The 15,346-nt window shown below is 38.9% G+C and overlaps 1 protein-coding gene across 5 annotated transcripts; it reads right to left on the reverse strand.

Moving 5' to 3' along the window:
- Window positions 1–1,791: 1,791 nt before the first annotated feature.
- Window positions 1,792–14,606, reverse strand: MTRF1L (mitochondrial translation release factor 1 like). 5 transcript variants are annotated; one of them, XM_043888540.1, is made up of 8 exons: window positions 14,075–14,213; window positions 11,203–11,282; window positions 10,476–10,552; window positions 8,733–8,916; window positions 7,982–8,145; window positions 4,213–4,330; window positions 2,930–3,066; window positions 1,792–2,133 (listed from the first exon to the last, which is right to left on the reverse strand). In XM_043888540.1, exons 4-8 carry the CDS (start codon window positions 8,827–8,829, stop codon window positions 1,933–1,935), a joined length of 717 nt encoding a protein of 238 aa, XP_043744475.1. In that variant the 5' UTR covers window positions 8,830–8,916; window positions 10,476–10,552; window positions 11,203–11,282; window positions 14,075–14,213; the 3' UTR covers window positions 1,792–1,932. The 5 variants fall into 5 exon arrangements, with proteins under 5 accessions (XP_043744475.1, XP_043744477.1, XP_043744476.1 ...); XM_043888542.1 differs by having other exon boundaries at window positions 10,476–10,667; XM_043888541.1 differs by lacking the exon at window positions 14,075–14,213 and adding an exon at window positions 13,966–13,980.
- Window positions 14,607–15,346: the final 740 nt, after the last annotated feature.

Below are 15,346 nucleotides of genomic sequence, written 5' to 3' on the forward strand. Positions count from 1 at the left end.
TTCAAAAATTTCTTTTGCTCATGAAGGAATTAACTAATTTAGATTAGTGAGTAAAGTGGGAGCCAATGCCAATTCAGACCAGAATTTGTCAGTTACTTCATATACGTGTTCATAATACACATAGTGATAATGGTACATCTTAAAATTTATATTGTTAATTTTTAGACCAAAGTATTAAGATTTCTTCTAACCAGTAAGGTGTTCTAATGGGAAGGTTTGAAAATTCATGGAAGGTCTTTTCCCAACTTCATCAGTACAGTTCTCACACTTTTTCTCCTGGGGGCAGAGAGGGAGGGGCAGAGAATATTAGAGAATATTCTCTTATTAGAGAGTAAGAAACTTACTGGCTGTCTTCTGTTCCCAGAGTAAAATCTAATATTCAATACCCTTCACAATTTCAATCCAACTTCTTTTTCCTTTTGGCTGAGCCATGAAACATATGGGATCTCAGTTCCCCAAAGAGATAGAACCTGCACCCTCTGCATCAGAAGCGTGGAGTCTTAACCACTGAACCATCAGGAAGTCCTTCAGTCAAACTTTTCTAATTTCTCCCTATAATTAATAGAACAAGAGATATTATATAGTATATTATATACTGTATATTATATAGTATAGTATAATATTTAGTAACCTGCAGCCATGTTCTTTTCATTCTAAAAGGACACCTAAGACCCAAGGGGAAACTGATAAATCTGGGAGAGCCAGGCTTGCAATGTGGACAGTGAATATTGTTGAAGGAACATGTCTTGCCGTAATCTTGGTTGCTTAGGTCACTAAAAGTGGCATTCAACAGCTGTTCTTGTGAAGGCAGAACAGAATGCCTCTCATGAGCAGAACATTACAGGGGAGAGGGGTAGTACTCTTCAAATTAAAATTCTCTGATGTATTTGATAACCTTGGGCTAGCTTAAATTCTTAACTGTCTTTAATGGTTTTTCTACACCTCTCTTTTAGAGTAGTAGGAAGTTACCAACATAAAATTACTCTGCAATTTAGCACATGCTGGAACTCTAAAAGAAATCTGGCTAACAAATGTTGACTTAAGAAAGAGGTGACAGTTACCTGACAATATATGTAGGTTTGAATAAATGTCATATATATGTCCATAAAAATCCAAACAACTATTGATTTTAACAAATCAGTGGAAGATGTGCAATTCTGAGAGTTCACTAAATGTCTCCTAGCTCTTTAACATATAAATCATATAACCTCAATAGTGAAATTGCTTTTCCTCCTCTGGAAATCCTACCTAGCTTGTTCTAACTACCATAAATTTAACATTTATTCATTATCTACTAGGTAGAGCTCTTCATAATTGTAGTCCTGGAGTTTATGTTTTCAGAATATTCTTCAGCCAGCATTTCCAGCTTCTCTCACTTTTTTATAGGGTAACTGACATGTCCTGTTTCTTTTCTGTAGTTACAGGTTGGATTTTTTAATACTCTTTGAAGTGAAGGAGCACACACACCACGGAGAACCGTGAGGGTCTGTTTATCAAGCACGGCTTCCTGGTGTTGCTCTGAATACCAGGAGGTCTTTGACAGCTCTGCAGCCTCAAGCAGACGTTCCTGGGCTTTCCTTCCCTCTCAGGCCTCCATCCTGAAGTCAGTCTTACCATTTCATGTTTGAAGTTTCCCTTAAGAGTTAAACCAAATTTCTGTTCATTCATTGAATACTTTACATAAAACAAAGGACTACTTTCCTTTGTCTACTTCTTTTAAGGAAGAGTTCAAAATATCCAGCCAGACTCATGATTATATTGTATGTTTTCTTACTTAATACATTCAGAGACTTATATAAATTAGCTATTTATTAAAAATGTTACTCTCAACTGTGTTAACTCATGTGGTTCAAGAGAACACTGTATATACACAACCTGATTTGCTATAACAGAATTTTCAGAATCTATACAAATCTTTAGTAACAAATCAACTTAAACTTTTTTAGAAATAATTTCTACTAAAGATTCATAATTAGCATAGTCCTTCAATGACTGTACAAGTTCATCCAGTAGGTACTCTCCTTGCATAAAAGTTTCAAGATCATGAAGTGACTTGTTTATTCTGTGATCTGTGACCCGGTTCTGTGGAAAATTATATGTTCTTATTTTCTCTGACCTTCCTTTTGTGCCAATCTACATATTAAAAGAAAAAAAAGGATACAAGACAGTTAAACTCAGGGCAACTAAATCTACAAAGTTAATTTACCTGGAGATTAAGCTCTTGGTTTATAATTTGAAATACAATGTTAAAAACCAAATTTTAAACATTTTGAATTCTCAAATAACACAGGAACTTGATACAGAAAAAAGAACATAGGCTTGAAAGTCAGACAGCTTAGTACCTGAATTTTGAATCCTCTCTGCCATTTTTTACTTTGTAACTTCAAGTACTTTATTTCAACTTTAAACTTTAGTTTCCCTATTTTTAAAATACAGATAACATCTACTACACAGTGCTAGTGCACACATACAGCCTGGCACAGACAGAGTTGATATCCAAAAATGGTAGCTAAATATATATAATCTCTGAATTAATCTGATTATCATCAGTGATGACAAAGTGATCAACTCTCCATAATAAGGAGCTAATAGAAGGGGTCTGTAATTATAAAATCAACTGCCAAACAGAAGAAGGTAAGTTCAATTTCTGTTCCAACTTTCTTCCATAATTTTGAAAGGATTCAAAATGAACGGGAATTTGGTACATCTTTTTAAGATAACTTTGCAGAAAAGTCTGAGAAAGACACCTTTGAATACAAAAAACAGTGTAAACGTGTAATAAGATTACTATAAAACAAGCCCTTGGTTGAACAACATGAATTATATTTAATTTTGACAAATACAATGAAATAATTTTAACACATATAAAAACTGGGTAATTTAAAAATATTTTTATCCTTTCAAAGCATTTTTAAAAATTCAGTTTTACCTGAATCTTCCTAGCAGTGTATCGTTTACTTGTTTCTTCTTCTAGCTGCAGGCTGTACAGTTTTGCACGTAACTTTTTCATAGCCATCTCTTTATTTTTCAGTTGAGATCTTTCTTGTTGGCATTCGGAAACAATACCTGAATAATGTTATGAGAATTAAAAGAGTTTTAATAGAAAAATCTTCTTCATGTATTATCAAGGAATACTCCTTTTCCTTCTCATCCTTTTTCTTCTTGCATTATGAAGGAAAAAATAGAGGACTCTAATATAAAAAAAGGAATACTATACACATAACAGGTAACTTTATAGTTATTAGAAAATTGAAAACTGGACTTACAGCTCAAAATATTTACATACTGAAAGCATACATACCAAACAGTAAGCATTAGTCATTTAATATGGATTATTTTCTGTTACTTTTAGCTAGTCACCACAATTTTTTAAAAAATGTAGTCAACTACTCATTATACAAACTGAATTATAAAAGTTAATTTTATTACCAGAGATAATCACTATTAATATTTTTGAGGTTCACTTTTTTTATTCCTGTTTATATACAATGTGTTACATAAATCATCATGTTAAAGTTTAACATGAGAATTTTCTCATTAAAAAAAAAAAAAAATCAACCAAGCACTCCCATCAGGCACTATCCACCATGGAAATTACACCTATCTGAGATCATTTATAGGAAGATTGAGGTTTCCTATCCCAGTGCTCTTTTTCACATCTAAGTCACCGGAGCAATACTTGTAAAAACAGATACAGTTCTATCTACCACAATTCTAAAGAATTAAGAAAAATTACAGCTCCACTGCCTAACACTAATCAGGACAGAACCCCCAGATGTCTGCAGATAGACTTAACTGAAAGAAGCCTCTGAAATTACATGCAAAACTTTGCATATAAGCATGTTTCTGGGTAGAAGGTCCAAGTTTTCATTTTCTCAAAGGAATTCATTTCCTCCTCCCTCCAAAAAACACTAAAAACTGGTGATTTAGAGCATTTTCTTATAAAGAACCACCCATGGTATTACTTCACTGTGAGGATTTTTTTTTTAAATTAGTGATATAATCACTAACGTGGAAATTTCCTGGGCATGGATCTCTCCCTCTTCCTGGCTTTGTAATTATCCTACAGAGTTTCAGCTAAGGAATCTAGATAAATCAAGTATTGAAAATAAATAGTTCCTAGTAGTCTATACGTCTCTGGTAACAGAAGATCTATTTCAGAGGAAACATCATTCAGAGTTTGATTTTTATGTTGAAGAAGGAACCACGCACCCGTTGGGAGATGAACAATCCGGACAGCACTGTCCGTGGTGTTCACATGCTGCCCCCCAGCTCCACTGGCTCGCTTAGTATCAATCCTCAAATCCTTAGGATTAATCACCAGGTTAATCTATACGTAAGAGAAAAGTTGGGAGTTTTGAAAATTACATGTGTGATCTGTTCAAAGAGAATTATTTATAAAAATGCATGCCATAGATAATTATATAAGATTTGGAAGGTTTAATTTTAAGAACAAAAAGTAACTGGAAGGATACCATTTTTTTTAAGACTTTCTTACTGGAAGAGTGGGGCTTCCCAGGTGGCACTAGTGGTAAAGCAGCCACCTGCCAGTGCAGGAGACCTAAGAGACGCAGGTTCAATCCCTGGGACAGGAAGATCCCCTGGAGGAGGGAATGGTAACCCACTCCAGTATTCTTGCCTGGAGAATCCCATGCACAGAGGAGCCTGATAGGCTACAGTCCATAAGGTCACAAAGCGTCAGACACGACTAAAGTGTCTTAGCATGCACACAGTGGATAAGTATCAAAATAAAATGCAAAATAAAAACAAACCCTCCCTAATCTTCAAAAACTAGACTTCTCTGTAAATTACCCTCGTATTACCAATGGCAGATCTCGGCTATTAATAGAAATGTGAATATAATATAATCACTAAAATGATTTCTGAGTTCAAAAGACTTTGGCGGAGAAAAAAAAATGACACTAAAACAATATAGGAAGGTTTTATTTTGTTTCATTTTAAATACAAGAGGATTTAAACATACTAAGAGGCAGAGCAGAGATGAATGGAAATGGCAAATACCAAGAAGTTAAGGATACAGACTCAATTCACAAATACACTGGATCTGATGTCAGCAAATGCTCTGTCCTGGCAGTCACCATCCAAAGTACTGCATTTAAAAAGCTCTTGCATGAACTATACCCAGTCGGTGAGATGTCCACAACTCTAGCAGCAGGCATCTTATCATTCACAGGCCTTCTAGGTCTCCCTATGTAGCTCTTTACTGTTGCTAGGAAGAATAAAATGAGATGATATATGGACCTCAGTCTCCATCTTTTCCTGAAAACTTCCATCTCCAAGATGCTTAAGCCAAAGTGACTAGTATCAAGGTGTCGCTTTTGCCATTTATCCTGCTTCCCTCTCTCCCTTAACTATCCTGTTCCTCACCTAGATTTCCTACAAAAATTAGACTAAAGAAAGGAACTCCATGTACCCAACTAGACAGTAATACAGACTTTCCCTAAAAAGTAATAACAGAAATCCTCAAGCTTCCTTCTCACATGCTTCTTATTTCATTCTAAAAAACAAGTTACAAATTTCCCATCACTTTTCAGCGTAAGTGATGTAAGCAAACTAGAACTTCCCAACTAAGCTACTTAAAAATATATAGACTGAGAATTTGCTGGTGAAAATAAAATATACTCATTGTGTACAATGTAGTGATGTGTTACTATTTTAATATGATTGGATTATAAAGTAGCAATTCTGTAAAGTAGTTACCCTTTGTTAAAACAGGATTCTTGCTATCGATATTCTGGGAACAAGTCACACAAAGCAAGTCTTTATAAAGGCAAGTGGCTCGTAAACTCTATTTAATATTGTTTCTCCTTTAGATGGTCTCAAAATACCTGTTGTAAGCTTAGTAGTGGAGAAAAAATGGACAATGCAAGATTATATGACTTTGTTGTTGTTTAGTCAACAAGTCATGCAAAGATGGGCACAATAAAGGACAGAAATGGTATAGACTAACAGAAGCAGAAGATATTAAGATGAGGAGGCAAGAATACACAGAACTGTACAAAAAAGATCTTCATGACCTAGATAACCATGATGGTGTGATCACTCACCTAGAGCCAGACATCCTGGAATGTGAAGTCAAGTGGGCCTTAGGAAGCATCACTACGAACAAAGCTAGTGGAGGTGATGGAATTCTAGTTAAGCTCTTTCAAACCCTAAAAGATGATGCTGTGAAAGTGCTTCACTCAATATGCCAGCAATTTGAAAAACTCAGCAGTGGCCATAGGACTGGAAAAGGTCAGTTTTCATTCTGATTCCAAAGAAAGGCAATGCCAAAGAATATTCAAACGACCGCACAACTGCACTCATCTCACATGCTAGCAAAGTAATGCTCAAAATTCTCCAAGCCAGGCTTCAAGAATACGTGAACCGTAAACTTCCACATGTTCAAGCTGGATATAGAAAAAGCAGAGCAACCAGAGATCAAACTGCCAACATTCGATGGATCATCAAAAAAGAAAGAGAGTTCCAGAAAGACATCTACTTCTGCTTTACTGACTACGCCAAAGCCTTTGGCTGTGTGGATCACAACAAACTGGAAAATTCTTAAAGAGATGGGAATACCAGACCACCTGACTTGCCTCCTGAGAAATCTGTATGCAGGTCAGGAAGAAATAGTTAGAACTGGACATGGAACAACAGACTGGTTCCAAATAGGGAAAGGAGTATGTCAAGGCTCTATATTGTCACCCTACTTATTTAACTTCTATGCAGAGTACATCATGTGAAATGCCAGGTTGGATGAAACACAAGCTGGAATCAAGATTGCTGGGAGAAATATCAGTAACTTCAGATATGCAGATGACAACACCCTTATGGCAGAAAGTGAAGAACTAAAGAGCCTCCTGATGAAAGTGAAAGAGGAGAGTGAAAAAGTTGACTTAAAACTCAACATTCAGAAAACTAACATCATGGCATCCGGTCCCATCACTTCATAGCAAATTAGATGGGGAAACAATGGAAACAGTGACAGACTTTATTTTTTTTGACTCCAAAATCACTGCAGATGGTGACTGCAGCCAAGAAATTAAAAGACACTTGCTCCTTGGTAGAAAAGCCATGACCAACCTAGACAGCATATTAAAAAGCAGAGACATTACTTGGCCAACAAAGGTCCTTCTAATCAAAGTTATTGTTTTTCCAACAGTCATGTATGGATGTGAGAGTTGAACTATAAAGAAAGCTGAGCGCTGAAGAATTGATGCTTTTGAACTGTGGTTGGAGAAGACTCTTGAGAGTCCCTTGGACTGCAAGGAGATCCAACCAGTCCATCCTAAAGGAAATCAGTCCTGAATATTCATTGGAAGGACTGATGTTGAAGCTGAAGCTCCAATCCTTCGGCCACCTGATGCAAAGAACTGACTCATTTGAAAAGACTCTGATGCTGGGAAAGATGGAAGGCAGGAGGAGAAGGGGACGACAGAGGATGAGATGGTTAGATGGCATCATCAACTCAATGGACATGAGTTTGAGTAAGCTCCGGGAGTTGGTGATGGACAGGCAAACCTGGCGTGCTGCAGTCTATTGGGTCGCAAAGAGTCGGACCCGACTGAGCGACTGAACTGAACATGTTCGACTTGCAACCCCATGGACTGCAGCCCTCCAGGCTCCTCTGTCCATGGGATTTCCGAGGCAAGAATACAGGAGTGGGTTGCCATTTCTTTCTCCAGGGGGTCTTTCCAACCCAGGAATTGAACCCGCATCTCCAACATTGGCAGGCGGGTTCTTTACCACTGAGCCACGAGGGAAGCCCTTCAGTTCACTTATATATCCTTCATTCTTAGCATTTATTGTTAAAATCATACCTATTGGACTGTCCTAATATACTTGAAAAACCAACTCAAATACAAGATGAAAGTCGAGTAAGAAAAGGAGATACTCAGTTCAGTGAGGCGAGTGTTACTTGGGGGCAAGGCGCTGTGCTGGGCTAGGACTCCCAGGAGTGGGGGCTATGGTGCCTCACCTCGGTGGGCTGGGGTAAGATGGCTACAGTCATGGTGCTGGTGTGGATGCGGCCTTGCTTCTCTGTCCTGGGCACTCTCTGGACTCTGTGCACACCTCCTTCAAACTTCATGTGCTTATAGGCTTCTGAACCCCCAATGCTGGCGGACGCATGTCTAAGGCCACCTTGAAAACATTGGTGAAAGAGGTTTGTTATTCCTGCCAGTTATAAATAACTGACCATCACTTCTATCTTGAAATATAATTAAAGGAGCTACAAAATTATATAAACACATCAACTGTGAATCACTGAAAGCCTTTAGCAAGTCTATGATATTCAGTGTTTTAGTATCTTTATTGCTTATAATTATTAAAAATAAAGCATTTATGGAGTCAACAAACTGACTCAGTAACACCCTGAAGAACTACTTTTAAAAGACCGTTAGTCACTGAATGACAAGTATTTTATAGGCCATTTGAAAACTGGTAATATTTCTACATTCAACATTATTAAGTTTGAGCAAACTCTGGGAGATAGTGAAGGTCAGGGAAGACTGGCATGCTGCAGTTCATGGGGTCGCGAAGAGGTGGACACAACTTAGCAACTGAACAGCAACAGTTATTAAATAAATGATAAGCATAAAACAACTTAATCATCCTTAACAAAAATTATAAAGCTTAATCATGGTCTTTCCAACCCTTTCCCTAAAATACACATAGACAAATAAATAAAATCTATGCTTTTCTCAAACCAAACCAAACAGTTTACTGACCTATTTCACTTGGAAAATATTCCAGGGTTTCAAAATGCCATCTTTTAAATGCAGCATACTGCTGATACATATCAAATATCTCTGAGGTAAACAACATTGCCTCCTGACCCCCAACTCCTGCAGTTACCTCCAGGATCAAATCATTTTTATCTGTTTCTTCTGAGGGAACCAAAAGTAAGATAATCTGCAAATAAAAAATATCACCCCTCCTATAATTAAGATTCAAAGCTTTTTGAAAAAGAGCTCAGTGATTAGATATAGAATTTTAAGTATTTAATTTACTTAAAAAAGTTTCTCTAAGCAAATACCTTAATATTGCTGATTACTATTCCACCATCTTACCAATTAGACCATACAATGCACAACTTCCAAAAATATTAATGTTACAACTACATTACAAATGCTATAAGGTTCAGCTAAAACTTACAAGTTTATTTCTTTTTGGTGTTCATGTATACTTTATATTAGCTCTCTATTCGGTTAATAATTAAGTCCTTGCTGTGAGTAGGACACTGTATTGTGTGTAGCAGGCAGAAGAAGCAATCCTTGGAGATTTATAGCCTACTATTGGAGATGGAAATGGCAACCCACTCCCCTACTCTTGCCTGGAAAATCCCATGGACAGAGGAGCCTGGGAGGCTGCAGTTCATGGGGTCGCAAAGCGTCGGACACGACTGAGTGACTTCACTTCACTTATGGCAGGAAAAGAACACTCAGATTGCATTTGTATTTCTACTAAGCTTCTTTAATATGGAAGAGACACTCGCAATTTTGGAACTGGAGAGGCTCTTAGAGATGATCTGGTCCAATTCCCCAATTTTACAGGTCAAAGAAAATGAGATTGTTTGTTATAACAGAGTGCAATGGTGAATTAAAAAGCCAAGTGTCAGTTACTGGAACTCAGATCCTTGTGCCTAAGTCAGTCTTCCTTCCATTAAAATTGTATGTTTCACACTTCAATGTGTATTAATCACAGAGACATAGAATAAAGACTTCTCAGATGAGGTGAATTAAGAAAGAAAAGCTGCCAACATTTATAAAAATGGTTCTTTAATAGACAGGCACTCTGCTAAGTACTTCATGTATTTTAATTCTTAATACATCTTGGGCACGTGCTATTAATAGCTCCACCTTAAGATGTGAAAACTAAGTTTCTCTAAGTTTAACTTAACTAATAAGTTTAACTCTAGTTGGCCAATACCCTATAACTAGAAAGTGAAGGGCTACAACTTGAACCCAAGTCTACCTGAGTTCTGAAACATCACCACTCTGTGTTGGTCAGGAGCCATCCTTGTTTTCCTACTTTTCCATCGCCCTGCTGCTGCTGCTAAGTCGCTTCAGTCGTGCCCGACTCTGTGCGACCCCACAGACAGCAGCCCACCAGGCTCCCCCATCCCTGAGATTCTCCAGGCAAGAACGCTGGAGTGGGTTACCATCTCCTTCTCCAATGCATGAAAGTGACAAGTGAGTGAAGTCGCTCAGTCGTGTCTGACTCTTAGCAAGCCCATGGACTGCAGCCCACCCGGCTCCTCCGTCCATGGGATTCTCCAGACAAGAGTACTGGAGTGGGGTACCATTGCCTTCTCCATTTCCATCGCTCTAGCCTGTGCCAATAGAATGTGACCATTCCCATCTTGAACTAGCATGATGCAACTTACACCTGTGAATTACTAGGCAATGAACAGAAATTGTTAATACACGCATTCTTCTCACAGAAAGTTTATAGAGTAGAAGGCAAGTTACCTGAGACTTTTCTGTCTATTGTGGAACTTTTCTTCTAGAGTAGGTGGTGGGGAAATTAATTTTTGGTAAATTCCACACTTCAGTAAAGAAATAGAATTTCTAAGTTAAGCATCCCAGTTCCAAGCTCCGTCGTCACTTTATCATGTTCTTTCACTTATATTTCCAGAGATAACTGCTGTAAACTTTTAAGCTCTGTTTTATAGAATTAACAAACAATGGATCTAATTTCATGATTTTTCATCTAACTTAATATGTTCTTCTGCAGTTCTCCTAGATATAAAGTCAATACTCTTAGATATAAATGCAATTCTGTTTTCAAAATCCTGAGGGGCCTAGTCTAGGCTGGCACTCCGTAAGAGTGTCAAAGACAAAAAGATAAAGAAATATTCCTGCTTCCACCTACCATTGCTCCACAGTCTCTTCTACTCATGTCTACCCCCACCCTCACCTCTCTCAAAAAACAAAAGAGAGAAAACATATTACCAACATTTCATTGCCTTCTTGGAAAATTCTATTAATGTGACATTCACCTTTCTTTCAGACTTCTACAATCCTTTTAGTATGATAAAAACAGAGCTACAGGGAGTTTGCTTTTTCTGCTTTAAAAACCAGGTTTATAATTGTAAATACCAGCACACTGATTATTCTTGACTTGCTTTTATAAAGTTCTGATAAAATATATTATAAGTAATAGCAGAATGCTTTATTCTTCGCACAAATGCCATACCTGTTGCTTTAATTGAGCTATTTCTTTTTCACATGAAGTTATTTCATTTTCGGCAAGTTTCCTTAAGTCCTCATTTTCATCTAAGAAAAAAAGGCAGCAGGTTGAGTTTTCCTGAATTAGTATTAAATAGCTAACAGAGTTCAAGGTAAAAGTTTTGTCATTGCTAAAGGGAAATGTAACAATTATCCTTTTTTAATAACTGTCATTAATTTATAGCACTTTGTGCACTAGTTTTTATGAGCATGCAGTTAAAAAACAAAAACTTTTTTCCTGATGAGAAGGGTAGAAGTTGAAATAATCTCTATAGGAAAATACAAAGAAGCTACTAAACTTTTCTATAATTCTTCCTCCCCCAACTATTCATATTAACAAATATGCTTTTAGTCTTCAAACTTAGACTCTACAATAACAAATGAATGCACTGAGTGAGTTAGATCAGAGGGGAATATAAGGTACCATTAGTAAAGCCAACACTGAGTTAAAAAGTAGAAAGTTATTTATTGTCTTATTAGTAAATGCTTATTAATATAAAAGTATCCACCTAAACATTTAGACCCTGCCTGATATTTACAGAGTATTTACATGAAGTACTCTTCTTCTCTTTCAGGCTTTACTCTAGTTCTTATTTCATCTAGTTTTCACTTTTACCTTACAAAATATACCTCCTCTTTCCTCTATCTGACGGACAACATGCAGCCTATAAAAAGGAGAGAAGGGGAAATTGTATTAGCTACTACAGTTTGTCATCTCTGTTGAAAGATCAAACTCTGTATTGGCTGGAATGTCTCAATCATTTACTAAGAACCAATTATGCTGGGAACTGGGAATAACATCTAAGACTTGCCCTCAAGGCAGGATTTTAGATCATATTAGTTTCTTTATATTATTCTAGGGGAGAAAAGCTCACAAAAAATAACAGCCTAAAATGTTATATGGTTAAATATAAAAATAACAGCATGCAGAAGGAATTTTTTGCTTGTTTTAGGGATGGGCGGAAAAAGGATTAACTCAATGAGAGATAATAGCAACAGCAAATTGAGATAAACAAATACAGGGAGTGTTGGTGACATGGCAGGAAATTATTTTGGCAAGAATGGTTTATGAGATTTGGTGAAATGGAAAAACGTGCTTCATTAAAAAAAGCAAAAGTGAATTAGAGCCCCAGTTCAACCACTAAGGTTCTTGCAGAACATCACTCCTAACTTCTCTGAATCTTAGTAGTCTCAAGAGTAAAATGAAAGATCTAAGTTGGATGACTTCTAAGGGGCCTTATTAGTTCTGAAATGTAGTGTTCCAGTTAAGATGAAGACTGGAGCTAGAGTACAGAAGTTATCTAACTTAAATACCACATTTTATTTAATTCAGGTCCCCCAAACACTATCAATTTCAACATGTAATGAATATAATTTTTTTTTATATTAAGGCTTTGTGGCTGCTACTTGGACTTGAAGCTTGGCTTATGAAATTGATTTAATTTTCCCCTAAAAGATACTACTTCTATTTTTTTTTTTCTTTAACACTCTGGGCAGCTTCTTCTCTTAAATCACTTAACTTAGACTCTCCTTAAGTCTCAACTGTACAGTTGCATTAGCCTTCTGTCTTCCACGGCATCTTTAGTCCTGTTTCAGATTGCTTCTAAACTGCCACCCATCAAAGTTCCTAAGCAACAAAGCTATTCCTATTATTCACTCCCAATCCAAAAGCTTCTGCTGGCTTCCTTCTGCCAAAAGGATAAAACTAAACTTGGCAGGTTAGTATTTGAGCCCTCTTACAAAATGGTTAACCCCCCCACCCCACCCCCACCCCTCGCCTCCCCAAACCTACCCCCTTCCTCAGTTAACAGAGAAGTCAGTGATTAAGAGCATGAGATTTGGAGTCGGTCCTATTCAAGCTCTATTCCTTAAAAGCAGTGTAACCTGGGCAGAGCTATGTTCTCTTTGTATCTCAGGTTCCTCTTCTGTTGCATGAGGCTAATAGAACCTACTTCATAGTTTAGTATGTGAACTGGATGAGTTAATAGATAAAGAAAAGCAAAACCTAGAGTAGGCAAAGGATCGATAAAAGTTAAACTATTATTATATCATCTAAGGTTGGGCCTTTATCCCTGTACAAGCCTTTCTCCTTTCAAGTTCTCCTTGGTCTCCCAGGTCTTTACTGATCTATGTTCTCACTTATCAGCTGTATCAGAATTAATTTTCTTGCTTCAGTAGCCTGTGACCCTCTCTAGAACCTTTCCTCTGTATGGGCCACAGGCCAGCCACTAGTCATCCCCAGGAATTTGTGCAAATTAAGTAACTTGGACCCCATCCAGATTCGAATGGGCATGAATCACTTGGCAAGCTTGTTAAAACCGCCGCATGTTTCTAAGTCTCAGAGTTCCAGTCTGGGTTTACTTAGCACCCATTTCTCCTTCACTTTTGCAGGTGGCCGCTCTACCATACTGAGAAACACTGCTCTCAACTCCTTAAGAGGAACAGGGCCTTGTCTTCGGTGAGCTCATCTCCTGCTATTAAATACGCAACCAATTAAAGTCAACTTAAGTTTTGTAAAAGGGCGTACAGCACTGTCAAGAGAGCACAAGGAGAGGACGGGACCAGAACTCACATAATGATGTCTTGACCTCTGGTGTAAACCATAAAGAGCTGCAACTGAGTATAAACTTCAAAATCAGATGTGTGGAGCCGTGAGCGGCGGCTTGGTGCAAAGGGCAAATGAGAGTCAAGCCTCGGCTCTGAATCCCGCTCCCCCAGGCCAGGCCCTTACCATGCAGCAGGTGCTGGGTCTCCTGCAGCTCCTGCTCCTTGTCGCTGAGAAGTCTGGCCGCCGCCACCAGCTCAGGCCGCCTGACCTGTAACTGGGCTTCAGAGCCTACCTGGCGCTCGAGGAAGGTCCGCAGAGGTCCGCCGCGTGCAAACAGCTCCTCCAGGGGCAGGTTACCGCAGCTGAGGTGTCGGCGGGCCGGGACAACATCCCGGCGGGCCCAAAAGCCCCGAAAAATATTCCAAAGTAACGGGGAGCGCATAACTACAGTCAGTCCACCATGGCAGACAAGACCCGGAAGTTCCGGACAGAGCACATCTCGCGATACCGCGCGGCTCAGACACAGGGGCGAGACCTATCCGAGCTCCGCCCAACTCACGCGTCGGTTTAAAGGGGCCTCCAGGAAGCCTGGTTGGGAACTTCCGGTCATGAATTATTAAACGCCGTAGTATTCGCGGAGGCCGGAAGTTGAGGAGCTGAGCCAAACGTGGTAGGGGCGGGTCTGAGAGACCTCGGGCACCTCCTCTAAAGGGTAGGTCAGAAACGCCTCCTGGAACGAGCCGGGGCGGAGTATTGGGCCGGAAGGGGAAAGGCGTAGATTGTCATCACGCTTTCTGACTTCGAGATTGCTTTTCAGGTACTCAGTGAAGCTTTCAAGTACCGCGATGGAGGGCCGTTCAGTGTCAGCTACAGGAGCTGAGGTCACAACACAGATGTTAGCCTGGACTGTCGTCTCCAAGGGCGAACTGTAGAATGGCCATCAGTATGTGTATGTGTGTTTACTCCTCTTCCATTTCTCCTGATCCTGTTTCTCCTTTCGACGGTGGTTAAGGCTCGTATTAATGGGGACGTGACAAGTGGACTCGGAAGACCAGTCACCGAGTGATTTAGCAAAATCTCCTTTCCTGCCCTTTATCTGCCACTTAATTTACATAGCTTTTAAACGACTTGTTTCCAACCGATTCTTCTGCCTAGTCTCACTTACCGCTTGTTAGTCGGCTACTTTTTAAAGCCGTTGAGCCATTCATTTCCTGTTGCCGCTAACCACTGCCAAGCAAAGCCTTGAGAGCCCCGCCTCCGGTGGCCCCGCCCGCCAATTTGAGATGGTGGATTAGGGCTCAGAATACTGAAGTTTATTGGCGTAATGCTTTTGAATTTTTTAAAACCTCTTCATAGACCACCAGAAGAATGTATAGGAGAGTATAATACAACCCAGAGAGGCCTGGGGATGCTGCGGCTGAACTCTCAGTTGGGGAACTCTCGCCACCTAACTAGTTTGAGCAGGGTTTACCGAGTGGTAGCGTAACTCTACAGAGACCTGACGTACTGGAAAAGCTGCTCACTTTTATTTTTTATTTTTTAAATATAAAAATACAGGAGTCCT

Source organism: Cervus elaphus, chromosome 26 (genome assembly GCF_910594005.1).
Source record: "Cervus elaphus chromosome 26, mCerEla1.1, whole genome shotgun sequence".
In the NCBI taxonomy this organism is placed as follows: domain Eukaryota; kingdom Metazoa; phylum Chordata; class Mammalia; order Artiodactyla; family Cervidae; genus Cervus; species Cervus elaphus.

Excerpts from the sequence above, each read along its gene's own strand:
- MTRF1L (XM_043888537.1), bottom strand. The coding sequence starts at position 14,224 with ATGCGCTCCCCGTTACTTTGGAATATTTTTCGGGGCTTTTGGGCCCGC. Across the intron at positions 8,146-8,732 it reads ATATTTTCCAAGTGAAATAG|GTGGCCTTAGACATGCGTCC; the intron begins GTCAGTAAACTG and ends AATGTTTTCAAG. Across the intron at positions 4,331-7,981 it reads TCTTACCCCAGCCCACCGAG|ATTAACCTGGTGATTAATCC; the intron begins GTGAGGCACCAT and ends TCTTACGTATAG.